This window comes from Colletotrichum lupini, chromosome 2, assembly GCF_023278565.1.
Source record: "Colletotrichum lupini chromosome 2, complete sequence".
NCBI lineage: Eukaryota > Fungi > Ascomycota > Sordariomycetes > Glomerellales > Glomerellaceae > Colletotrichum > Colletotrichum lupini.
This window is the reverse complement of record NC_064675.1, coordinates 3,926,892-3,951,593: the sequence shown is the minus strand read 5'-3', so window position 1 is coordinate 3,951,593 and position 24,702 is coordinate 3,926,892. Positions and strand designations below refer to the sequence as shown.

Below are 24,702 nucleotides of genomic sequence, written 5' to 3'. Positions count from 1 at the left end.
TTCGACATTGGATCTGGAATAGACACGTTAGCCGAAGGACAGCAGGATAGTAAGAAGCGTGTAATCATTCGTGCCTTTATCGAAGTTGGCCGGGGATAAGACGCCCGACATGGGGTGGTTCTTGCCCATTTGCTGTAGAACCTGAATGAAGAACCGAATCTGCACTTGGGTGGTCTGCTGCAGCAAGGCGTACAGAGCAGCAGTGCGCTCGGCCTCGCTGAGGACCCTGAACCACTGCTCAATAGCACTTAGTTCGTCCTTGAAGTCCTGGTCGAGAGTAGCAGCGGCCATTTCTTCCAAAGTCGTCTCGTACTGGTCGATATCGGCAATCCACTGTTGGGCGATCTTGTCTTGGGGATCGGCCTCGGGGTTACTATGACCCTGGCCCTGCTGAGAGCCGTAGAAGTCGGACGACGGGCGGATCCGGCTCGAGGGAGATGCGTTGGAGAGCGCAGCCATGTCGGCAGAAGCTCGAAGGTGGCTGTTGGCTCCCATAACTCTCGAGGAGGGGGGGCGAAGAGACGGGTTTGTGTTGGCCTCCGGGGTGCTGTTGCGGTTGCCCGCAATGTGACTGCCAGACATATTGAGCATTGTCGACAGACAGCGCAATGATAGCGAGGTAGGAATCGCGCTGGTAACGGCGGCGAAGTTGATGTCGTGAAGACGGTAGAAAATTGGCAGGTGGCAGATGAAACGATGCCGACGACCAGTGAAGGGTGTCGTGTCTTTGTGTGATGATGGAAGGGGGGTCGGCCCGGGCAAGGAGGGACCAGCGCTGTTTCGAGATTTCGAATGACGGTAACGTCAATCGAATCAGCAAACAAGCCTAGCCTCTGTGACTCTGTGATTTGAATCAAGAGTGGGAGAGACGGAGAGAAGCTACAGCAGCAAACGGTGTAAATCCACGTTAGCGATCACACGCTCGCCTGTCAAGAGATCCAAAGGGACTTGTTGACTTGGTTCGTTCAAGTGAAGACAATAGCCCCGAACGGCCTGTTCTTTTTTTTCTTTTTTCGTGTCTCTGGCTGCGGCAGAGCTCAGACGGCGCGAGTAGTGAATCGTAGGGTACGTATTCGCTGCCCAAAGCTCCTGCAGAAACCTGCTGACCTCAAAGGAGTCGGGGATTAATTCTAATGAGGAACTGCTGCTTAACACATGTCTCTCCAAACGGATGACAGGGTCTGGTTATCGGGCCAGAATTTTGGGGTTTGGTTGAATGTCTAGAGGAGGGTCCGAAAGAGACAGTAGCCGGTGGCGCAAGCCGAAGCTGCTGATATGGGAGTCGAGGCGAGTCGCGTTGTGCTTTGTTCTGCTTTCCGTGTGCTCTACCGCAGCGAGGGGCGCGGGCGACGACAACGGAGCCGGGGAATCTTGGGAGTGGTGGGAGCGGGATGACAAAGGTAATGCACTTCTGGCAGGCGGGCAGGAATTATTCAAGAAATGCTGCTTCCAGGCAGGTAGGTAATACGATATTCAAGGCTGGCGTCGTCTGAAAGTATTACCCGGGGGTGGTAGGAACAAAAGGGGAACGGAATTCGCTTCTCGAATTTGCAGGAGAGGTCCTCATTCATGTACTGCACTGCACCACGGCTGGCAAGCGGGAAGAGGAGGGAAAGAAGGGTTCAGCAACGTGGCGTGGTCGCTGCTTAGTCACCGGGTTGGTGCAGTTATTCAACCTTACCACCTGAGGTAAGGCAGGGTGCCTCGCACGCCGTACAGCATGGGGCCCGCCTCTGAGACCTCTGATCTCAGGTAGGTAGTTACCTCAGATAGATCGGACGGAGTACCTTGAGGTAGGTATCCGACCTCGAAAGTATTGGAAAGGGCACGGCAAGCTTTGATCGCACCGAGAGGAGTAGATATGGCCACACGTCCCCGTCGGGAATGTACCAATGATCCCCAATGAAAGCATGCTCACTATCAGCCAAGTTCCTGTGGCCCCCGTTATTTCTTCGTTTCCCAGGTATTAAGGCGCAATTGGCGGGTATTTTCAACTTTAACTTTAGATACCCTTCAAGAGGGTACGTACGCGTCTCGCCCCAAATCCCCCTCCCCCGCTCTTTTCATCAACCCCCTTTACTTGCCTCATGCAAAAACAGAGAAGAGAGAACGGCATGGCAAGAATCCGATCCATCAGAGAGACGCCAATGCGTAGGTGTGTAGTGAGGTCGTTAAGTGGAATTGACGGAACGCCTCTCTGATTGAAGAAACGAGGCTGACTGGCGATGATTCTTTGAGCTTCCTTGCTGAGTTGCTTTGTTAAGCTGCCAGCATGCGACTTTGCCCCAGCGACGAATGACGCCCCTCCCTTTGCCAATTAAGTGTCCAATAGCTTCATGAGTTGGTATTGAGTTACCGAGTTGCAAGTCAGCCATGGAGGCAATCAATTCATGTTGAGCATTTACGGCCTTTTCATCCTGGTCATTGCGAAAGTACCACAGTCAAGACAGCGAAACTGGGATTATAGACCCGCGATCCGATCTCACAACTTGCTCGGCTGGGCCATCCGGAACTTACGGGGAGAGCGTCGTACCGTAGCAAGGCAAGTTCCTGAATATTCAAGGCAAGTATCCGACTTGGATACCCAAACATATTGGATTGCTGGGGCAAATAGAGCCCATGGGACCCTGGAGATTCTCGGGGTTGACCGTTTTTCATTAATCACGTTCGATGTCGGGCGACCGTGGAAGGTCGGCGTAAGGTTTTCATCTACTTGGTTGTGATCCTTAAACTGGCCTGATATCGCACATCATAGTTCACCCATCGGGGCACGGCTGATGGACGTATAGTAGAGCCTCGCTGCATGTATCATTCCGTCACCACGCCCCTGGCAGAGTCATCGATCTCTCTTGTCGGGTGTCATCGTTCGGATTTCGAAGCAGCATATGCCCGACCTTCGCGGCTTGTTCGGTATCCGAGAGGGTTAAATCGTGCTTGATTCGTTTGCTGGCTCTTTCAACCTAAATGCCAGTTCCATTTGATTCCCTGATGCCCCAATGCGTCGCAGCCGTGCTGTAGAAGAGACCAATAACCATGCGTCCAATTTCCTGTCTATGCCGTCTCGCGCTTGCCCTCCTTCAGCTCCTTCTGTGAAACTTGTCAGCAAGCGTCGCGGTGGAGGTCGGTGTAACAAGAATCCTTGTAAACTGTTCTTTGGGGCAATCCGTACCAGGGCCTTCATGGTGCCGTGCAGAGCGTGACGATGGTTGCGGCGGAACTTGGGGTCAGTTCCCTTGAGGGAAGGGTATCTCGACGTCTTGGGCTTCTTGATACTACACGGCAAGAAGAGGAACAAATGGTCAGTAAAAGCACACCTCAGAAATCGGTTGGCATGGGCCAGAAATGAGGTTTGAAATCGTACCCGTTGCGGTGCGCCTTGCGCGACTGGTTGTGCTGCGAGGAGTTCTTGGACTCTGCGCTCAGAAATTAGCTAAGCTCTCCCGGTGCGAGCAACAAGGCTCGCAGAAACAAATCGTCGTGACTTACTGGCCATTGCTGCGGTCGGAAGGTGCCCCTAACGTTGAATACTAAAGCCTGGAGTTCGTGATGCGGTCGAGGGGATTTCGAGTATTGTGATAACGAGGCTGGCCGTGGGGTGGTTTGGTGCATGCTAGGCTCTTCGGTGTTGTGGGTCGAAAATCTGTGCCCTAATGAACTTGCTGAGCCATGGTGTGGCTGAGTCCCGTCGCGCTAGTGCGCCACCATTTGAGGTAGGTCCTTACATGATTGAATGGAGTGTGTCAGGCTTTCCAACCCGTATAAAATTATACCTCAGTTTTCATAATTGAGTACCTAAGATAGGTCTGTTAAGTATTCAGTGCGGATAAGTCATTGCAGGCAGGACTGCCGGTATGACTGCATGGAGCATCGCTCACCTTACCTACCGAGACAGATACCTACCTCTCATCGGTTGGAATATTTCAATGTCACTTTCGGACTATCGTCACGAAAACATAACCATATTTCTGATTCACATACCGCGAAGGGTTTCCTGGACTTTTGTGTGTCATGCTGTTATAATTCTAAATTACCTTGTCTACTTCCAAGACACGTAGGAATATCATCAAAGAGCAAATTTGGGGGATCGAAACGTGCTTTACTCTATCCTAGCTACCTTGAGTTGTCGGTTGTCATCTCTACTGTGCTAACCTCTTGTAGTGACCGTACAGTGCTCTTGTGTTCTATCCTTGTCACCATACAGATTAGTCCATAAGTTTGCCCACTCTGTCTACAGTCTACACCCTATGAGATATTATCTCATTTCGCTATACATGACGTCGAAAGGCCAGCCGCCATTGGCTCCTTGACGAGGTTACTTAGGCAGATGTATGCATGTCGCTACCGTTCTCTCAAAGAGGTTTGATGGCAGATGCGCTGCGAATAACTTCGGGACTCCGTGTAAAAGCCTGCAGCCGCTTCGACCTCAGCGTCCTGAGGTAGCGGAAGAAGAGGACAAACAACAACTCCATGCTATTCCCGAGTTAGCACCCTTACGATGGATATTTCAAGTCAAATAGCATCGTGCTTACCGCTCCTTTGTCATCATGAGGATGCCCTGGACAAGAAGGCCCTTGAGAATCTGTGGCCCCATACCCTTGAAGAGACCAGACACACCCTCTCGCTCCATGATGAAGTTCATTACCTCGATGAAGCTGCCGAAAGGCTTGCCCTTCCTTTCGGGTGGCGGCCTAGACTGCAAACCTACCTTTGCGACAATGAGAGGCTGTGTGGCAATCGTTGCGAGTGACTTGGAGGCAGCACCAAGAACTATATCATCATCATCAGCCAAAGCCGGCCCCGTCAAAACCTTGCAGTCCTGGAGGGTGCAATAACGTACGGAATGCCTCCCAAGGCTTGAGGTTATTCTTGCCAGGAAAGATGACTTCTTTCAGCCTCTCGTAAGCTCCGTAAGTGATTGCAGGATTCACCACGAGCACCAAGCTAGCCTTAAGACCCCTCCAGAGCCCGAACAGCCCATCCTCTCCATCGATAACTTCCCGTGCAGTGTCGACAAAACCTTTCCTCTCGGTCTTGCGTTGGGTTTGCTGCCTTGTCGTGATGACGGCGACAGGAATTGTACAGAGCTGGGCTACAGCGCCAGCGATCGCGCCCAGACTCAACTCGACGAGTGTCGAAGGTGGTGCCGAAGTTTTGGCAGAACGCAAGTAGAGGGCGCGCACAATGGAATACCAGTAAAAGTATGCAAAATTGGTAGAGGCGACGCCAAGGAGAGAACCACTCATGCCGGCGTAAAGGCCCTTGACGCCATCGTCAGCAACAATTTTGCTCAGGGCATCCCAGGTGGACGAATAATGGGGTTCGATAGGTTCGGAGGGATCAGTCGCTACTGCGCCGGATTGCGATTTCACTTGGACCTGTAGGCGCGTCTTGACGCTTCAACGATGAGAGGTTAGCCAAAGACGATCTCTATGAAAGAATACGACAGCATAGAGTGGCTTTGAGGCGGTAGAGAAGACAAATATGTGAGGGTGTGGGTATCGCGGCAGCATCGTATCTCTCACATGTCAAGCGGGTAGACTAAAGCATTGGCGAGCACAGCACCGGAGGCGCCAGCAACTGCCTTGCCCCAAGGTGAGATGGAGGCTGGTTTCGACTGCGCAGCCATTGTATTGTTGCCGAGTTCAGGTTGAAGAAGCAGTCAACAGGCACACGGATCAAAGTTCTCTGTTAGGCGTTTGGTCGAATAACCGGGCCCCAAGTAGGGAATCGTTGCGCGCAATGTCGGTAACGGTGACGATATCGGCGTCGGCGTCGGCGTTGCGGTTCTGCACCGATCAAGATCCGAGGCAAAGGGCGGGAGGGGAAGTGATCAGGTCGGAGAACGGTAACGGACAAGCAGTGAGTACCAGCAACAATGGGGAAGATGCGCGAGCGCGAGGAATGGTCCAAGAAGTTATTGGCGACGATTAGATATATGATTCAAGGTTCTGGGACGAATGGCCCAAACTGAGAGGGCCGCTCTCAGTGCCCATGGGCCATGGGGATTGACGTGCCGGCCACTGCGCCTGCGCGGGTGCCGGGACTGGCACTTGAGTCGTCGACCTCGGCCCTTGGAGATGACGCTAGAGGCCTGGGCCGCCATATGCTCGGTTAACCGGTGAGGTCACCTGGTGGGGTTTCGGCACAATCAATGGCTACCTACCTTACGGTACCTACCTTACCGTAGGTAATACTTCCTGGTGACAGACCGCCGCACTATAAGCTAAGGGGAGGTAAGGTAAGCAAGCACACCAAGGTGCCGGTAAGATACCGTCGGCAGGCAGGAATCTTGAGTGAAAATGTGCGGAAGGCTAATGGATGCGAAGCAGCATAAAGGATCCGTACCAACGGGTTAGTCTCGATACAAATACGTGACTGGCTTTGAAGAATGGTTGCCGGAGACCTTGAACTCTCTGAAGGTAGGTAGCCAAAATCGGCCATATGAGAGCGGAGCAGCCGGGGAAATGGGGCCAGCGGCCCAAGAGGTGGGGGACGACATGAGAGGCAGGTTGGTGATGGCCCAGTGCCGAGGTGATACAGTCTGTCTGGCTTCAAGTGTTTCATTTGGCCAACACATCCAGGTATGTAAAGCTGCCCACTCTCTAACATACGGCACCGCGGGCACTCAGCTTGGCCCATGGTATCTACAAGAAGTCCTCATCTTCATGCCAATAGAACCCGACTGAATAAAACCTGCCAAGGGTTGAACTAACGAAGTTGAATTAACTCGGAACTCGACGGAATAGTGCAGTATTACAATGTCCAAGGTGCCGTTCTCCATGATCTAGGTTGCAATCCCGTGTCAGTCCTGAGCAGTTTCCGAGAACCCAGATTACAGGACGTGCCTTACGTAAGATGTGGTAAGTTCTATTAGCAGTCCTGTGCCTTACCTGTCGTTCAAGCAAGCCAAGAACTTCCACATCTAGGTAAGCTAAGGTATCTATCTATCTGGAAATTCCATTCTGATAGATGGTATGTACCAATGTCCAGTCCTGCTGCCCTCATCCAACAGATGAATGGGCACAATCTTACCGTGCTCCCAAGGCCTAGGTAATCTGCCTTGCCTCACTAAATCCAACTCTTTGATATCGACGCTTCTGATTCTCTGCTTGGCGCTTGCTCCGCTCCTTTGGGCGCCTGGCTTGGTTCAACTCGACATAACCGCCAGAACACGAAAGTAGGCAGGCTTGAAGTGTGAATTGAAGTGAACTCTCCTGCGATTCTGCGCTTCCGCGTTCCGATCACGCCCACAAAGTCTGCTTGTCTTGCTTCATCTGTCCTTGGCCTCGAGAGCTTTCACCTAGGGCCCGTCTCAACATTTCAACTTGGCTGGCCCTTGGCCGATCGACTCTGGACCGTTTTTGGGTTTTGCTTTGCACAGCCTCAATCTGGTGCCCGCTCTCTTTCGTCTCACCCCACGACGAATGCATTTCGCGCTAAGACTGCGACTGCTTCCCCGCGCCCATTTTCAGCCATAATTGCCCGCGCTCATGATACCAACCACACAACATTCGGTCCGGAATCAGAGTCAAGACTGGTGTTAGAGAAAGTCAGAGGAAGGTGTGATCAGATAGCAGGTAGAGCCACGGGCGGTTTTGAGAGGCACGGCCAACAAACCCGAGCCCTACTACTCAACCTGTCATCGCTCCACTTGCTTTCTTCCCGAATCTCGCCTTGCTTCCCGCCGTGTCGGGTCGCAACGCATCGACTACCTACCTGCCTACCTTACTCGTGACCTCGACATGCGACTCGAGTAAATCTTGATTCCGACTCCCTGTATAGGAAGCTAGTTTCCCTGAATCAATTCCAGTCGCGCGACCGGTATTCTCGCCTCGACTTGACATTAACGACTGAATGCAGCTTCAATTAGCTGCTTGTTAGCGGGAAGCATGGAAGCCAAAGCCATTGTGAGTGAGTCTCCAAGTCAAGCCGCGACGCAACACAGAGACCCGCCTCAGCTGACCAGAGTTGCCTCGGTGCCCAGAGAGAAGAGGCCCTTGTCGCCAGATCGACAGGCCGTGAAGCGCTGAATCATGCCATTACCACGGCCGACTTATACATGAAGGCAGCACACGAAGCTAGTTCACCAGCCGACCGCTCTCGTTTCAGGAAAAAGTGCGCTGGACTCATTTCTCTCGCCGAAAAGCTCAAGTCTTCCCCCAAGACTGCAAGCCCGTCTCTGACCCAGCCAACGGTTGCGACCATCACCTCTGCTTCTAATCCTAACTGCCATGTGCGCCATGTCCCATCCAACGAGAGGGCTATCCTTCTGCGCTCATCGCGACTGCATGGCAACATTTTTCCGCCATGGCAGGCTGAGCCTGATGTTGACAATTTCTCCCTATCTCAGGGCCAGAATGTTTTCTCGTACGTTCGCATAACCGCCAAATCGGCCGAAAACTCATTCGTAAACCAGTGACCCTGCAGAATACACAATGTCCGCCAGGCAGGAAACTATTCTCGAGGCATGGCAGCGGCCCGTGGACCAGGCGAGAGACGATAACGTAGACGAGGACTTTATGGCCTCGGAAAAAGAGTGCGATCTCGTACAGGATGTCACGACCGACTGCTCGGTTGTAGCCAGTCTATGCGCCGCCATGAAGATTTTACAAGGTGGCCAACAATCAGTCAGTCAATAGTGGTACGCAGAATGCCGTTGACCGCGCTTGCTTACCAGTCTTATCAGATCCTAAGCTCCATCATGTACCCCTACAACCACCAAAAGGGGCGGCCGATGATCTCCAAGAGTGGCAAATACATATTTCGCATGCACTTTAATGGCTGCTTCAGACAAGTCGTTGTGGATGATCGGCTGCCTGTCTCGCGGAACAATCGCACTTTGTTCGTTGTCGACCGCAAGAACCCCAATCTCTTGTGGCCAGCTTTGCTGGAAAAGGCTTACTTGAAGGTACGCGGAGGGTACGACTTCCCTGGAAGCAATTCGGGGACCGATTTATGGGTAATTACGGGGTGGATTCCTGAACAGCTGTTCTTGCAGAGGTATGTAGGGACTGCCGTGTAAGCCCGGCCCGGGGTGAGACGACTATCGGCGAGAACTAACGCTAAGACGTAGCGAAGATGTAGACGTTGAGGGCGAATGGGACTCCATCAAAGAGGCATACCATGCCGGGAATTTGATCATGACCCTAGGAACCGGTCGCTTGACGCAGTCGGAAGAAGACGCCCTGGGTCTTGTAGGCGAGCACGACTATGCTGTGTTGGAGATTGACAGCTCGCCCGGCGCCCGTCGCTTACTCGTCAAGAACCCGTGGTGTGATGGTCTGGTCTGGAAAGGCGTCGGTTCATCTGGAATCGTTGAGCAAACGGCTGCTGTGTCGTTATTAGACACATTGGTCTCGATCGAGCCAAGGCCCTCTGAGCTTACCAGGCCTGTCGGGTCCTTCTGGATATCAGTGGAAGACGTTGCACAGAACTTCGAGTCCATGTATCTCAACTGGAATCCGGACCTGTTCACACATAGGCAGGATCACCACTTTACGTGGCGCGTGCCCACCAAAAACATGACGTCCTCTGTTGCCCACAATCCGCAATACTCAGTCCTGTCACATACGGAACAGACCGTGTGGATTCTGCTCAGTCGACACTTTGCAGACGAGGAGCTGGAGATCGCAAGGAATAAATCAGCTTCCTTGGCAGCGGCATCGAGACAACTCGGCTTCACGAGCATCTTCATCTTTGAGAGCGAGGGCAAAAAGGTTCAGGTGAGGGAGGGCTTTGTCTATCAAGGCCCATATGTTGACTCGCCACAAACGCTCGCCAAGTTTAAACTTCGCAGCGGAACGCCCTATACCATTGTCATGGCCCATCAAGACCTCCCGCTGGATCAATATTCGTGTACGTTTACTCTCTTCTCAAAGGCACTACTCGAAGTCAAGCCAGCCGAGGAAGCCATGAGCCACTACCAAGAGCTGTCGAGTGCTTGGTCCAGGAGAACTGCTGGAGGCAATGCGTCGTCCATCACCTACTCTCAAAATCCGCAATTCAGCATCTCTGTTCCCCAAGCCACGCCTCTGTCCATACTTCTCTCGTCAGGAGACCGAGAGGTAGCCATTCATGTCGACCTGGTATGGGCACACGGAAGACGAGTGACGTCGATCGGGGTAAAGGATGTTGTGGCTAGTTCTGGCGACTACCGGAGAGGCAATGCCCTTGTTCAGGTCCCTCTGTTGGAACCGGGCACATACACCATTGTGTGCTCGACGTGGGAGCCGGGGCAGCTCGCCGACTTTGGCATGCGGGTAGGGTCTCAGGTGGAATGCCAGATCAAACCCGTTTTAAGCGACAGAGCCGGCCTTTTGCGAAATCTGGCGCCAGCCTTCATCTTTAACGAAGGAGAGGAGAGTAGGCGAGCGCTGGTCACGGTATCACGGTTGTCCCGGGCCCAAGTTGTGGCGCGGTGCCCGCTGCAGACGGGGCGAAGCAACCAGCCCATTTCTACCACGGCCGTTCGCGTTTCTCTCGTCTACGGTCGGGTGCCGCAGGAGTCGGTACTCGCCATGTCAGGGGGCGGCGAGTTCCGGGAACTGACGATGGCTATCAGGACACCCGAGTTCGACCTTGAGCCCGACCGTCTTCGACAAGACAAATTATGGCTTATTGTGGAGCGGCTTGGGAGTCAGCAGGGTCGCCAGAGCATCGAGGTGGAGGTTTTGAGCGACAACTCAGTTCACGTTGGCGAATGGCAGATGGCCGATTCCTAGTAGCCATGGCACAGGTGAGAGGCTAGCCAAAGGCTTCGGTTCGTCGCCACAGGTGGAAGGCGAAATTTTAGTGGTCTGGTAGGTACCTAAGCCCTGCTCATAGAATTCACTACGAATCCGCGATGCCTCCCTCCCTTCATCCTTCTCCGTTGCCTCCTCCTCCCTCCTTTACCCATCTCTCGGGTGGACGGGTTGAAAAGCAGACAAAAGCAAAGGGGAAAGGCCACAAGCCAAGTAGATGCCCTAATACCAAATATGAGAAAGGGATCTTCCCTTGAATTGCCGCTTGAATCGAAGACGATGTTGATGTTGGCTCTTGTGAAAGACTGTTCGAGAGTTTGCGTTCTCCTAGCCGGCCACCACCCATCAAGCAAGAGAGAAGAGAAAAGAGGGAGAGAAGAATAAAAAGAAGGGACAAAACGTGACGTGACGCGGACGACTCGTCAATGTGGTATATGATCCACCGCAACGCCAGAATCCTCGTAACAAAAAGGCAGAAACAATCCCCATTCATGAACTCGTGCCGTGCCAATTCAAATAAGCTCCAAAACAAGTACCAGCCCGAGACAGCCGCCTCCTCCAAGAACAAGAAAAGAAGAAGAAGAAAAACGAAGACAAAAACTAACGAAGAGTTGGTGTCACCCACTTTGCCAATCTTCGCTCGTCTCCCCCTCTCAGGACCAACAAGGGGGGGAGAACCAAGCATCACAGTGATATCTGGTCACTCCAAATATCCATCTACTATGTACAATCAACCACCTCCTATATGCTCATTCCGACATTCTGGCAAGATGTCGTCGGTGCCGAACAGCCCATAAAAGAGGAAAGGAGAAGAAAAAAAAAGTATTTACGTGAAAAGTACCAGATGGCACATTGCTCAGTTGATTAGACAGGTCCTCCTCTGCGTCGTCGGCCGCGATTTGGCCCATCTGGTCTCTGTGACAACACATCCCGCAAAGCAGGATCGTCCTTATCTTTATCCACGTGGTGCACCCGAACATGTCTGCATACTCAATTAGTTACGTCCACAGCCGAAATCAACTACCTGACAGCGACGACGCGTTTGTGGAGGGTTTAGATTGATCAGGATGTGTGACAAACATATGGATTCATCTTACCTCTGAAGATTATCTGGCCGAGGATACTTGTGCTCTCGGTCAGGACAGAAAGGGCATACATATCCCGGAGATTCGTGAACGAGCCCGTGCCTGATCATCTCATTCTTTCTCTTGAACCCTTTGCCACCCTCACTCCGAGGGCAGCCTTTGACAGAGCAGTAGTGTGGTCGAGCAGATGAGTGAACATTCGCGTGCGAGTTGAGCAAGTACTGAGTTTGGAATGGTGCCGCGTTGCATCCCGAGAAGGTGCAGACATAACCTGCCTGAGGATTTGTAAGACCGTCGATGCTCATTCGATCCGCCACAGACGTGGCGGGCGTTGAAGCGGTCTGATCAGTGCTCGGGGTTTCTGCTGTACCGCTACTATAGTCGGTACTTTGTCTGTGATGGCCACCGCTCGATGAAGACGCGTAGTAGTAAGGACTGACAACGGCTAGAGGATGCGCAGGCGATGGGTGGTCTCTACGAAAGCCTTCATTGGGCGAAATTGGAGGTGATGTGTGACCGATTGGAAGCCCGGCGAGTGAGGGTAGTCGGGGGATATTGGTTGGTGGCGACCGGGGATATGAAGCCGTGTGTCGCGCAGAACCCAGATCATGCTCAGGACTTCTAGCAGTATCTGCCAGGCGCTGCAAGTCCCCAAGCTGGGATCTGATAGATGGTAATGGACCATGACCGCTGCCATCGGACTTGGGGGAGTCCAGAAGTGGAGGAAGACCACTGGGAGCAGACTGTGGAGGGCTCATCGGGGACGTGACCTCGGCCTGGCAAAGACTAGGCGCGGAACGACGAGAAGTGTACTTGTCCCCAGCAGAGTAAACGACAGCTGGGGCAGCTAAGCCATGACTTGGCCGATCATCGCGAATGGGCAACTCCCGACTGCCAGGACCTAAAGGCAATGCCTCATGTTGAACCCGGGGTCTCTCTCCTGAGCGCGATTGATCGATTTTGAGTGCTCCAGCAGTAGAATTGGTAACTGGGACAGATGGCTCGGGAGCACCAGGTGAAGTGAAAGCCAAGGCGCCGGCAGCGAGAATCTTGAGATCGAAAGGTTCCGCCGATTTGTCCATGTCGCGCTCAGGAGAGGTTGGGGAAGAAGACTCAGATTCGGATCCGTTGTCAGAGGCAAGGGGTTCAAGAGCGGCGGCCTGGGCGACGTCTGGCTGTCTGCCGTTTCCGAGATGAGCCACTAACACGGCATCGCCTTGAATGGGCTCGACCTTGCGACGACCGTGGAACGACTTTCGGCTAGGGCTCAGAGCAGGCGGAGGACTGGGTGAGGGCTGTAGCCTGGGGCGGTGAGCTTGCATTTGGGGGCTATCGTGAGGGAGGACGTCATCGGGGTCGTAACAGTCGCTCGCAGCTGTGTGGTGCATGTGGCTTTGAGCAGCCGACGCAGTCATAGTTGTCGCTACCGGAGAGTGTCGTGGCTCACAGCGCAAGCGATATCAAGCCGCCATGGGGCAAGTTGCAGGGTAAGGGTCGCAGCAACGACGGGTGGCTAGCGACAGAGACGGCCAGAACGGTTGTCGTAAAACTGACGGTAACAGCGGCGAAGGAAGGGTCGACTTTGGAGGGGCGGTAAGTAGAAAACGATGGTCGCGAGGCGCCACGGGGTATCAGTAGGTTGCGCTGCTATGGTCCCTTTTTGCGCAAGGCGGCAGCTGTTGGGGCCGAGGGGAGCGACAAAGACAACGTCGCTTCGAGGACGATGAAGTCGGCAAGTGATAGAGGGAGTAATGCGCGTCGCGAGAAGTCGGCCCCGAGACAGCTATCGCCGCCGTCGTGGACTCCGGGAGAAAGCAGCCGATGAGGGAGTCGAGAAGGTGATATGCAGGTGCAGGTAGGAGGACTGGGAGGAAGAGCGGACTGAAAGATGGAGGGCGGCCGGGAGTTGGAGGATGGGATGCGGCGACGTTTGGATGTCAAAGACGGAGGTCAGTGTGGCCTCGAGCAGGGGGTGTGGGGAGAATGAGGAGCAAGCGCGGGAGTCAGTCGGGTGCGTGATTCTTTGACGGATAAAAGAGGGCGCCCAGGGACGGCAACCATGCAGATGGATGCACGAGGCAGGGCGAGCGAGGGTCAGCAATAGTCGGGTGTAGAACACAAGTTGAGTGAGCGGCAGCGGCAGCGGTAGCGGTAGTGGAAGCGGTAGGTCGGACGGGTTGGAGGACAGGTAGGTAGGTATCTTGGCCCGTCGTCGGACGGGGTGCCGATGAGGTAAGGTCAAGAACCCGTACCTACGGTAGGTGACAAAAGTAACAAAATTTGGGCGAGGTACAGATGAACAGTCTCGTCTACCTTAGACAACCAGGTAAGAGACGAAGGCGGTAAAGAGATTGAGGGGCGCGACAACAGCACCTCAGAGTCAAACAGGAGCGAGTTGTTCATGTTGCAAAAAGGTCCCCATCTGGTTCTTGCTTCTCCAAGGTATTCAGCGGGAGGGAGGCTGTCCTTTACTGTTAGCGCATAATTTCTTGGAAGCGTATGAGAGATTCGCCCAGTGCCACAGATAGATCCAAGGGACCGCGTGACCCTAGCGATGAACAAAAGCGGATTTTGGGGGAAGGAGGAGGGGGGACGTGGAGGCGAGAAGAGATGAAGAAGCCGAGTCACTAAGAAAGTGGATATGGGATGGGCGGAAGCGCGCATAGGGATTGCGGGCACACTACACACCTCAGATGGCGAGACGGGGTAAAGAGAGGTATCTACCCAGGTATCCAAAGAGTAGGGATACTTACTAAGGGTTATGAGCACGAAATAAGGGAAAGGATTCCTCGAAATATGAGGCTAAGTAAAGATCAGGCAAGCCGCAGGAGTACCGGTCCATAGGTCGAGGTACAAGAGTGGCTTTACATGTGTAGTACAAAGTACAGATACCTAAGGACAAGCAATAAGGCACATACATAGTATAGTGCCTTGGAGATATTTCGGTGGTGGTACACGGAGCGGGCAGTAATGAAGTGCAAGTCTACGTACCTTTTCCCCTTTCTCAGCCGCCCTCCCTGCCTCCTCCGCAGGCTTGTCCAGTCTCTCTCTCTCTGCCTCCTTCTCTATCTCTTTCCCTTCCTCTGCTGCCCCCCCCTCTCTCTGTCTCCCTCTCACTTATTTGTTCCCGGTCCCGTCCCTGGTTGCGTACCCGTTGCGCCTCACTTCCGGGCCTGGCAAGCATGTTTGATCGGTACTGTATACAGAGCGAGGCACGCCAACGGTTCCGAGAGACCAGCAGGGCAATGCTCCTAAGTATTCGCATTTACAGGCTGCGCTGCAAGGCAGGCTGAAGAGCGGGAAGGCCTCATGCGATGAAATGTGCAAGAGTAAGATTGACGTGCCTCTATGTCACATCAATGTTCAGTAAAAAGACACGGCGGCCTGGTTCAACAAGGGTATCTTCGTCGCAGTCCCTCTTGTGCGGCGTGCCCTCGACGTGGGCGAGCATCATCACAGTCTTGACTAGGCGCCAACGGCCTTACTTGCGGTCGTAGATGCGGCGGATGGGCTTATCTCGGCAAGGAACGACCCAGGATCGATTCAGCGCCGAGCTAAGAGGTTACCAAGAACCTGGACCAGCAGTTTTCTCACAAATTTGCCATGCACCGCTTTATCTGTGTTTAGCGCGGGGGCATGATAGGAGGCGGGGAAAGAGAGGGTTTTTAGTCTCATCAAGTGACATTACCACAAGCAGTCGAGAGAGCTGGTTTCCATGTTACACTTGTCAGATTGTCACCCAGCATCAATGGTCACCCAGGCACTCGAGATGCTCGTTGAAAGGCGCAAGCATGAGAATGCCGCGGCGGGAACCCTAGACGGACTGGGGAGACTTCATTCTATGGGGAGTGACTTCGAAAGTATAAGGGCGATGATATTCTGCCAGCACCTGCCGATATCCCGCCCCCAAGTGTGGCTGCGACCGCCCCTGCCTCCGAGCCCGGAGGCCAGCTGCCCATACCTACCCACTTACCTACCTACTTACCTACCTACTTACCTACCTATAACTACTACTTCGTTAACCTCGCCGTTACTACCACTACTATTACTACTAATTAAAACTATTCCTAACGTTAATATACTATAAAAAGAGAATAATTACGAAGTTAACGATCCCTTCGTTTACTAATATACCGTTAATTATAATAAATACGGCTACGTAAAGTACGATTACTTACTTTATAGCTAGCGTTTCTTCACCCTACCCGAGGCTAGAGTAGTACTTAATAAGACCTACGAAATAGTAGTCGCGATCGAAAGTAGTAACGCCTTACAGAGTTAACCTACCTAAATAAGCGTCGTAAATCCTCGACCTCGTTCGAGCGAGTTAATTAGGCAGCTAGGTAGCTAGGTAGCTAGGTAATTAGGCTAATTAGGCTAATTTAACGGAATCGTCGACTTAGGCTAATTCGTTAACTTAGGCTAATTCGTCGACTTGGGCTAATACGTCGACTTGGGCTGATACGTCGACTTGGGCTAACGTATTAATTACCATACTTTTTACTAAAATAATTCAAGTTAATTGCCGGCCTCTGATTGGCCTAGCTTATTCGAATGCTAACTACGTAGAGCCTAGCTTATGTATGTGCCCGAGACCGGCGGTCGTGTGGCGGCCGTAGCCACACTTAGTGGCAGAATAGCGGCAGCTGGTGGCAGAATATCATCGCCCAAGTATAATCCATACATGTATGGGCAGAAGGGACGAAGTACCGGTACCGCATTTCGAATGATGGTCAAGATGGGATGGAACAGTCTGCAGGATCGGACGGCAGTACTATCACAAAGGAAAAAAACTTGGAGAAGGAGGGGAGAGCCATCCTGCCAGGTTCTATGCGTACGGTATAGTAAAACCTCGCAATTACATCGGATAAGAAATTTCCCTCGGCAAGATGACCTTTGTATCCGTATGCCCTTTCTGCATCTCACTATATCTTACCTTGGGGGAAAGCGTCATTTTCCCCCCTTCGGAAGATTGGGAGGACAGTCAGGTAGTCAGCCTTCCGTCATTGTTTTCATCCTTTGGTTGACTTTGAGCAATGCAGAGTCGCGGAAACACGGCACCGCAAGCCCATGGTCCACTGAAAAACAGCATCATGCGCAAAGGCCACAAGGAACGAAACGAGACCATTGTGGAAAAAGTGCAAGAAAGCCGGTGGCTGGTGGACGAGCACAAGACGGATCGCGGAGGAAATGAAGGCTGACAATGACCGGGGCATCCCCAAGGAATGCGGCAGGTACTGCGCACGAGGTACCTACTCCGTACGTGGCACATGAGGTTGAGCTATAGACAGAGCATTCTACCCTAGGTAGTCCATACATGGAGAATGAAGCCCGTGGAGTTTTCACCCAATTCGGTTGACAGATCACTAATGCCTAGGTACTCCGCAATCTCTATTCTTGGGCGAGGCCCTTTCCGCAGGTCTTGGTATTTTGCAAGTTCGCAACAACTTGTACACTATCACTGTACGAGCGGGAGTTACCTTTGTCAATGACAATTAGCCGCACCCAATGTAATGGATGGACGAATGGGACGGAAGTGGAGGCTCAATCCGAGGCATGGGGGCCATGTCCCTGATCAGTGCTGGTCACTGGTCGCCGTCGGGCCAGGCCCAAGCTGGAACTTGGAAAGCCCTACCTGATTCTGTACACTCTGGTTCGCTTCACGAGTCACCGCACCTGACGATTCCTGTCTACCCACCCTTTCTTGCTCTTCACTTTCTTCTGCAAAGCTCCGGCAATGTTTCCGTCAACTCGCCTTTCCAGATCGCAGGTTTACAGTGCGGCCTTGGCTTGAGGAAATATGAACCTTGGAACTGGAATGGAACGATTTGGACGAAGAGGGTGGGTGCCTAGTGTGTGTGTGTGTGTGTGTTCGTGTGTGTGTATCCAAGTCAACAAACACTTGACCAAAACATCAAGTCATCCGCTGAGCCATCCCCGCGCGTTAGTCTTGCACCTAACCACACTCACCTTATTGATCTGCAAGTTCGAACTCTGCTAAGCAACCCTAGGCGTGGATGATTGTTATTTTTTCTCTCTCGGGTTTTCTTTTCCCCTTCCGCTTCAACAACTCAAAATTTGCCTCGTCTTCAATCAACCGATCGGCGGAATTGTTTACCTATCGTCTACGGCTTCCCTTAGGTACATCAGTGCAGACCAAGATGTCGGGCTGGTGTGCAACTATTCGGACGGCTACCTTACCTCTCGGCATCGTTCGTTATTACCCCACACTAGATGGGCTCCTCTCCAAGCCAAGTCCAACATTAACCCCTCACCAACCTTCCTTCGCATCGAAGACCTGCCACTCGCTGCATCAACTTAGACGGAGCCCACTTTGCTCCGTTCTGTCCAATCGTTCAATAGAACCCTCCAGAGTCCCCCTTCCCATGCCACCATTGCCCGTGATTGATCCATGCGTCCAAGCCGCTAAGCCTCTAAGCCTCAATCATCTATACATGCAATCGGCCTAGAGCGAGCTGACTCGGGCTGCCTCATTGGCCAAGTCCAAGGCGGTCAAGCAAGGGGACCCTTCTTTTCGCTACTTCTCTTCTTTGCGGAGTAAAGTACCTATACCTTACTTGTTAGCTTTCAATGGGATGGGGGACTAGCTAGCTACCTTGACGCTGAGCTACTACTCTGCACAAGTCGCAACATTCCACCCATCTCCATGTCTCCTTCCCACGTACCTCACTCAGGAGTCCTATTTGCAAGACCGTAGTAATTAAAGCAATTTATCCTACTATAACCCTTTGGGGTCCGGCCTGCCTCATTAGGGGCCATCTTTACCTTTATAAATAAGCTAGTTTATGAGTATTAATATTAAGTTTTTATTATAAAATAAACTAAGTAATTAATTATAACCGGCTATAATAACTACTAATTATTAATATTAATTAAACTTAAAATATTAATAACTATTATAAAGGTAACTTTATTTACCTTATTATTCGCCTTATTATTACGATTACGTAAGCAAACTATATACTATATTAATTTATAATTTCTGTAGATTATTATAAGTATTAATTATATAAGTAATACTACTTATATAAGCTTACGCAAGTAGTGGAAAGTATTAGAAGGTAACTAAATAAGCTAGAATTCTCTCGAGGTAGAATTACGTACTACGATTACGTATTTACTTACGTATGCGCTTATTAATTATATTATAATTAATAAGTAATAAAATATTCTAATAAGAGGTTTTTATACTTATATATAGGTATATATTTACTTACTTAGACCTTTCGTTAAGTAAGTAACTTCTTATATAGTAATTTAACTATATTACTCTCTTTATTATAAAAACCTTTTTTATATACGCTTATTTCCTTTATATTTATATATTCTTACTTCTATATAAATATTTACTTTCTATATTGTTTTATAAAAATATCCCGTATTACCTTGTTAAAACTATACGTACGAAAGGTTATAAGCCTAGTTATTATATAACTAAGGTTTTATTTACTTAAGTAAATATTATTTACTTATTCGAGCTCTTCTATTTTTATTTGCCTATATTATACCTATTATTATTTAAGTATATGCTTTTATCCGGTATATGCATATTTATATATCGAGATACCTTACTCTACCCAAAATCACTTTTTCGAATTCAAAAATTCGAAATCAACCTTTATATTTAATAAAGGATTTATATATATAAAAAGGCAGACGAAGTATAAGCCCTTTTTATACTATATACTTACTTTTATTAAATATTTATTCATAAAAAAAAGAAGTTAAAGTAGACTTTTCTTATATGTATTTTTAAACTTAAAATAAGTCTATTTTTAAGCTTAAAAATAAGCTTAAATTCCAAGCTTAAAGTAAGCTTATTTATACTAGGAATAATATTAGTATATATTTATATTATATATATTCTAAAATATATATAATAGCGGATATTATTAAGGTAATTATAGGCTGCCTTATACTTGAAGATTAACGCCTAAAAGGTAGTTAAAATTGGACTACTTAGCTTTTTACTCTTTATATTTATTTTCGAGTTTTGAAATTAAATACCTATTTCGAAGTTAAAAATGAATATAAAAATATTACTAAAGAGCAAAAAACCTAATCCTTATTATTAATAAGGTAAAATATTTAATTAGAGCTTCTTTTACTTATTTTTAATTAAATTAATCTAAAAAAGGCTCTTAATACTTTTAAAGTATTTTATAAGGGTATAGGACTAGTTTACGTTAATAATTATACCTCGAATTCTATGCTATTAAATTAGAGCATTTTAATAGTTTAAATAAGTTTATTAGCTTATTTATAAGCTATATTTCTAAATTAAAAAGCGTAAGAGCTATTATTAAGGATATAGACTAAAAAACGGTCTTTATATTGGCCCTAATTAATATCTTTTTAATTTAGGCTAATTATTCAAAGTCTAATTTAAGGTTTAAAGAGCCCCCTACTTTAGAAGCTCTTATTACGGATATATTAAACGAAAATAGGAGAGAAATCGATATTCTTATATTTAATAATACTATTAAGAGTAATAAATACTCTTAAAATAAGTATAATAAGTCTAAGACTTATTATAAGCAAAATACTAACTTAAATATGAACCTAAATACTAACCTAAATACTAACTTAAATAAGCCCTTAAATTACCTAAATAAGCCCTTAAATAAGCCCTTATATAAACCTAAACTAAACTAACCCCGAAACCAGCCCCGAAACTAACTAAACTAGCCTAACTTTTTTATAAAAAACTAACGCCTATATAGAGATTTAAACCCTCAGCCCTTATAATTAAGGAATTATATAGTTAATAGTTCCCCTTTAGGGTCCGGTCCGCCTTATTAAAGGCTATTTTCGCCTTTATAAGCAAGCTAGTCTATTAGGGTTAATATCGAGTTTTTATTACGTACTTAATAAGACTTTATAACTAATTATAACTAGCCGTAGCCGTTACTAACTAGCTATTAATACTAACTAAACTTAAAATACTAATGACCCCGCTACTATAATATATTAATCGCTTTTTTAATAGCCAAATACTACCCCTTATTTTCTTTTTTTATCTTATTTAATAATAACCTCTCCTTATTAATATTCCTATTTAATATGCTTATTTACGCTCTTTCTAAGCTCTTAATTATATTATTAAATCTAAGCTTATTTATATTACTTTATCATATTAAAAAGGTATTAATAAGGGCAATACTTATTATAATATATTTATCCGTTTTCTATAAGTTAATATTACTAATATAGTATTTATTAAAGCGGTCTTTTTATAGCTCGGGGTCGTTTAGTATAATACTTACAAAATCGAATTTTTAATTATTAAGGAAGCCCTAAGGGTCGACGAGTTATTAATAGCGTTTTAGTATTTTAATAAAGTATATTTAAAGTAAACGGTTAAATAGTAATAATAATAGTATAATAGTAATAAATAGCGAGGGAAGTAGCGTTTTTAACTTTAATAAAAGAAATGAAATAACGAATATATATATATATATATTAAGGTAAATATTATAAGGTTAATATTATTTAATAACGGTAACGAGGGCATTTCTAATACTACTATTATAAACTACTATTACTTAGCGGGCTATAAATAAGCTCATAAAGTAGTAGCGTCGGGCGCCTAATATCGCTATTAATAATCCGTAGTTATAAACTTTATAGGAGGGAAAGTTAAAAAAGTAAAAACTCTAAAAAAAATAGTTTACTAAGATAGTATAAGTATTTATTAATACCGTATATTAATACTATATAATTGTTATCGAGAACTGCCTAAGTAGTAAGTAAAGGCAAAAATAAAAAATAAAAAAACAAATAGTTAATAATTCTAACTACTATACTATAAACCTACTTAATAAAACTTATTAACTTTTTCTCCCTTATATATTACCTAACTTAACTTAAAATAATAATTTAGGTATTTCGGGAGAAAATACTAATAATTCGACTAATATAAGCATAAATACAACTAAAAGGTGGTTATATAATACGGGTTTAATAGTTTATATTATTAATAATATAGATTTATTCAAAAGTCTTGATAATAGAGATAATTTACCCCCTATTCGAACCGGAGCTAGCCTAGTATACTTATAGGGTATTAGGGACTTAATTTTACTTATCTATTTACGGGGTAAAATTATACTTATAAGGTTAAAAAATACCTTATATATTCTAGAATTCCTACTTAATATCTTTTCTAGTATATTATACTATAAAAATAGTGGATATATTAAAAAGAATTATTTAGTAAATTCTAAGGGCAATATATTTACTTATTTAGATTTTAAAAAGCATAGATTTTTCCTTAATATTGCTTAGAAAAATCAAAGGCCTACTATAGGGTACTAATAAAACAATTTAGACCCTAAAAATCAGTATTTAAATCTAAAAAATATTTTAAAATCCATTTAAAATTCTCTTTATAATATTACTATTAATAATAATAATATACAGAAAATACTGATTATTTATTTGAAAATTCAGATAATCAGGCCCATTTAATTACCCAAAAATAGCACGAAAAATTAAGTCATCCGTCCTACCCTTATTTATTAAAAACTATGAAAATAACTAAGGGAATTTCTTTAAATAAATTAAAGGAAAAAGACCTAAATTGCCCGAGCTATACTATAGCTAAGTTAACTAGGCAATAGCCTAAAATTAACTATAATCGGGCATTATTTCCACTAAAAAGGGTCTATATTGATATAATTAAAATTACCCCTACTACTATTAGTAGAATAATTACGCTATTCCGTTTACGGATAATTTTACTAGTTTTCGAGACATTAAATTCTTAAAAACCAAAGAGAATATAATTAATATTCTTAAAAATAAACTAGAATTTTATTTTAACCAGTTTAATTCCTACCCTAAGTATATACGCTTAAATAATAGTACGGAATTTAATATAGGGGAATTATTACCCTATATTAACGAAAAAGGCATTATTTTAGAGCCTTTAACGCCCTATACGCCCGAGTAAAATAGTATAGCCAAAAGGACTAATAGGGCCCTTATTAAAAAGGCTAGAACGATTTTATTAATAGAAAAATTACCCCTATATTTATAGGACGTAATTTTAGAAGAATTAACTAAATTAGTTAATTTTACCGCTAATATACGCCTCGAAAAGACCCCTATAGAGGCTTTTCTCGATTATTTCTTTTTAAAAAAAAAAATAAGCCTAATTTATCTAATTTAAGAAAAATCGGCTCTAGGGTACTTATTTATTACCCTACTTAAAAACGAATTACTTTAAATAAAATGTATACCTATACTTGAAATAGTATATATTTAGGAAAAGAAGGTAATAATATTTGTTTTTTATTTCTGCCTTTACTAGCTACTCGGGCGATTTTCGATATCGATTACACGGTAGTAATACACAGTATTAATAAATACTCCCACTGTCTCGATAGACTATTTTTTTTAGATTTTCTACCTTTTTAACTTTCCCTCTTATAAAGTTCATAACCACGGATTAATTTAAATACTATAAATTAGGATAAATTAAAAAAATCAGTTATTATAGCCTTTAAAAGCCTTATATAGGCTTAAATAAAGCCCTAGATAATAGTAACTAAAGCTAAAGTTTATTTTTAATAAAATAGGCTTTTTACCTCTAAAATCTAACGAGGCTACCTATTTTAACTAGGATTTTAAAATTCCTACTTTTATCGTTACCCATATCGATAATTTCCTTATATTTAATAAAAATACTAAATATATAGAGGAAATTAAGGGTAAAATATCGAAATATATCGATATTAAAGACCTAGGCGAAGCCTCGAATTTCCTAGGCGTTAAAATTACTAGAGATCGGTCTAATAAGACTATTTCTCTCTCTTAAAGTTATTATATTAAGGAAATTCTTAATAATAATGATTTTTCCGAAGCTAAAATTGCTAATATACCTATAAATCCGGGTATATTAAATAGTAATTTAGGGAACGAAAAAGACGACTATTTACTTCTAAAAGAGCTATATTACGGCTAGCTAGTTATAATAAGTATATTAATAAAGGTTAAGGCTACGAGTACTAAGTAAATAGTTTTATAGTCGTAAATAGCTTCCCTAAAGCTATATTTATAAGTTATAAGGTAAGTAAGGCTTTAGTAATTAATTATAGTCTTATTAAAAAGGGTTCTTAGTAAAAATAGTTAAGAATAATTATAAGATCTAATACTAAGTTAATTATTAAAAAAGCTATAATAATTATATATTTTTAAGCCTAGCTTAAGCTTATATTATATATAAATCTATTTATAAATATATTTTTTATTATAAATATTTTTTTTTATTTAGGTAATTACTTAGTAAATATTAGTAAGCGCTTATTTAGAGTAATTATAATAATTACCTTATTATATAATTACTACTTTTTATTTATATATAACTTATTTATAGTTTTTTTATTTTACAAAAGTTACCCTATATTCCGTATTTTTATATATATAGTATATAGTAGTTTTTTTTCCGGCTTTATAAGCGTAAAAAATCGACCTTAACGGGATTACGCTTTTAAAAGAAATTATATAATACAGTATACCTTTTAACTATATAATATATATAATATACCCTAAGTACGCGCTTAACGTAATATAATAATTTTAATATAAAAACCGCTATATAATTCGGGATAAGTAAGCTACCCTCTTTAGCTACTTATTAATAATAAGCTAAGTAATATACTTACGTAGCGGCGCTAGTTAAAAAGGTCGATAATAAAGGTCGGCTATAATAATTAGCTATAATAGTCGGCTATAATAGTTAAAAGCGGCCCTTAATTATAGAGGTTCTGAACTTTAATAGCGACGTAGAGGTTTTTAAAAAAAGGGCTAAATAAGCTAATATTTATTACTTATACTAGAGCTCGTAAAGA

At 45.7% G+C, this 24,702-nt stretch overlaps 7 protein-coding genes across 7 annotated transcripts; 3 read left to right on the top strand and 4 right to left on the bottom strand.

The window, feature by feature from the left end:
• Positions 1-27: 27 nt before the first annotated feature.
• Positions 28-591, bottom strand: CLUP02_03507 (SAM domain-containing protein; the record flags this gene model as incomplete). The annotated part of the gene is made up of 1 exon (XM_049282527.1): positions 28-591. One exon carries the CDS (start codon positions 589-591, stop codon positions 28-30), a length of 564 nt encoding a protein of 187 aa, XP_049139670.1.
• Positions 592-3,051: 2,460 nt separating this feature from the next.
• CLUP02_03506 (60S ribosomal protein L29) lies at positions 3,052-3,493 on the bottom strand (the record flags this gene model as incomplete). The annotated part of the gene is made up of 4 exons (XM_049282526.1): positions 3,052-3,087; positions 3,170-3,272; positions 3,362-3,418; positions 3,483-3,493. The coding sequence occupies 4 exons, from the start codon at positions 3,491-3,493 to the stop codon at positions 3,052-3,054; spliced, it is 207 nt and encodes a 68-aa protein (XP_049139669.1).
• Positions 3,494-4,349: 856 nt separating this feature from the next.
• CLUP02_03505 (uncharacterized protein) lies at positions 4,350-5,626 on the bottom strand (the record flags this gene model as incomplete). The annotated part of the gene is made up of 4 exons (XM_049282525.1): positions 4,350-4,470; positions 4,530-4,767; positions 4,838-5,394; positions 5,523-5,626. The coding sequence occupies 4 exons, from the start codon at positions 5,624-5,626 to the stop codon at positions 4,350-4,352; spliced, it is 1,020 nt and encodes a 339-aa protein (XP_049139668.1).
• Positions 5,627-5,739: 113 nt separating this feature from the next.
• CLUP02_03504 (uncharacterized protein) lies at positions 5,740-6,115 on the top strand (the record flags this gene model as incomplete). The annotated part of the gene is made up of 2 exons (XM_049282524.1): positions 5,740-5,859; positions 5,987-6,115. 2 exons carry the CDS (start codon positions 5,740-5,742, stop codon positions 6,113-6,115), a joined length of 249 nt encoding a protein of 82 aa, XP_049139667.1.
• Positions 6,116-7,490: 1,375 nt separating this feature from the next.
• Positions 7,491-10,721, top strand: CLUP02_03503 (PALB protein; the record flags this gene model as incomplete). The annotated part of the gene is made up of 6 exons (XM_049282523.1): positions 7,491-7,537; positions 7,871-7,907; positions 7,985-8,367; positions 8,447-8,627; positions 8,687-9,000; positions 9,074-10,721. The coding sequence occupies 6 exons, from the start codon at positions 7,491-7,493 to the stop codon at positions 10,719-10,721; spliced, it is 2,610 nt and encodes an 869-aa protein (XP_049139666.1).
• A 1,114-nt stretch (positions 10,722-11,835) lies between these two features.
• CLUP02_03502 (C2H2 type zinc finger protein) lies at positions 11,836-13,242 on the bottom strand (the record flags this gene model as incomplete). The annotated part of the gene is made up of 1 exon (XM_049282522.1): positions 11,836-13,242. One exon carries the CDS (start codon positions 13,240-13,242, stop codon positions 11,836-11,838), a length of 1,407 nt encoding a protein of 468 aa, XP_049139665.1.
• Positions 13,243-16,716: 3,474 nt separating this feature from the next.
• On the top strand, positions 16,717-18,149 carry CLUP02_03501 (uncharacterized protein; the record flags this gene model as incomplete). Its single annotated transcript, XM_049282521.1, has 7 exons — positions 16,717-16,849; positions 16,917-17,075; positions 17,205-17,277; positions 17,365-17,668; positions 17,747-17,812; positions 17,839-17,990; positions 18,062-18,149. The coding sequence occupies 7 exons, from the start codon at positions 16,717-16,719 to the stop codon at positions 18,147-18,149; spliced, it is 975 nt and encodes a 324-aa protein (XP_049139664.1).
• Between the last annotated feature and the right edge of the window lie 6,553 nt (positions 18,150-24,702).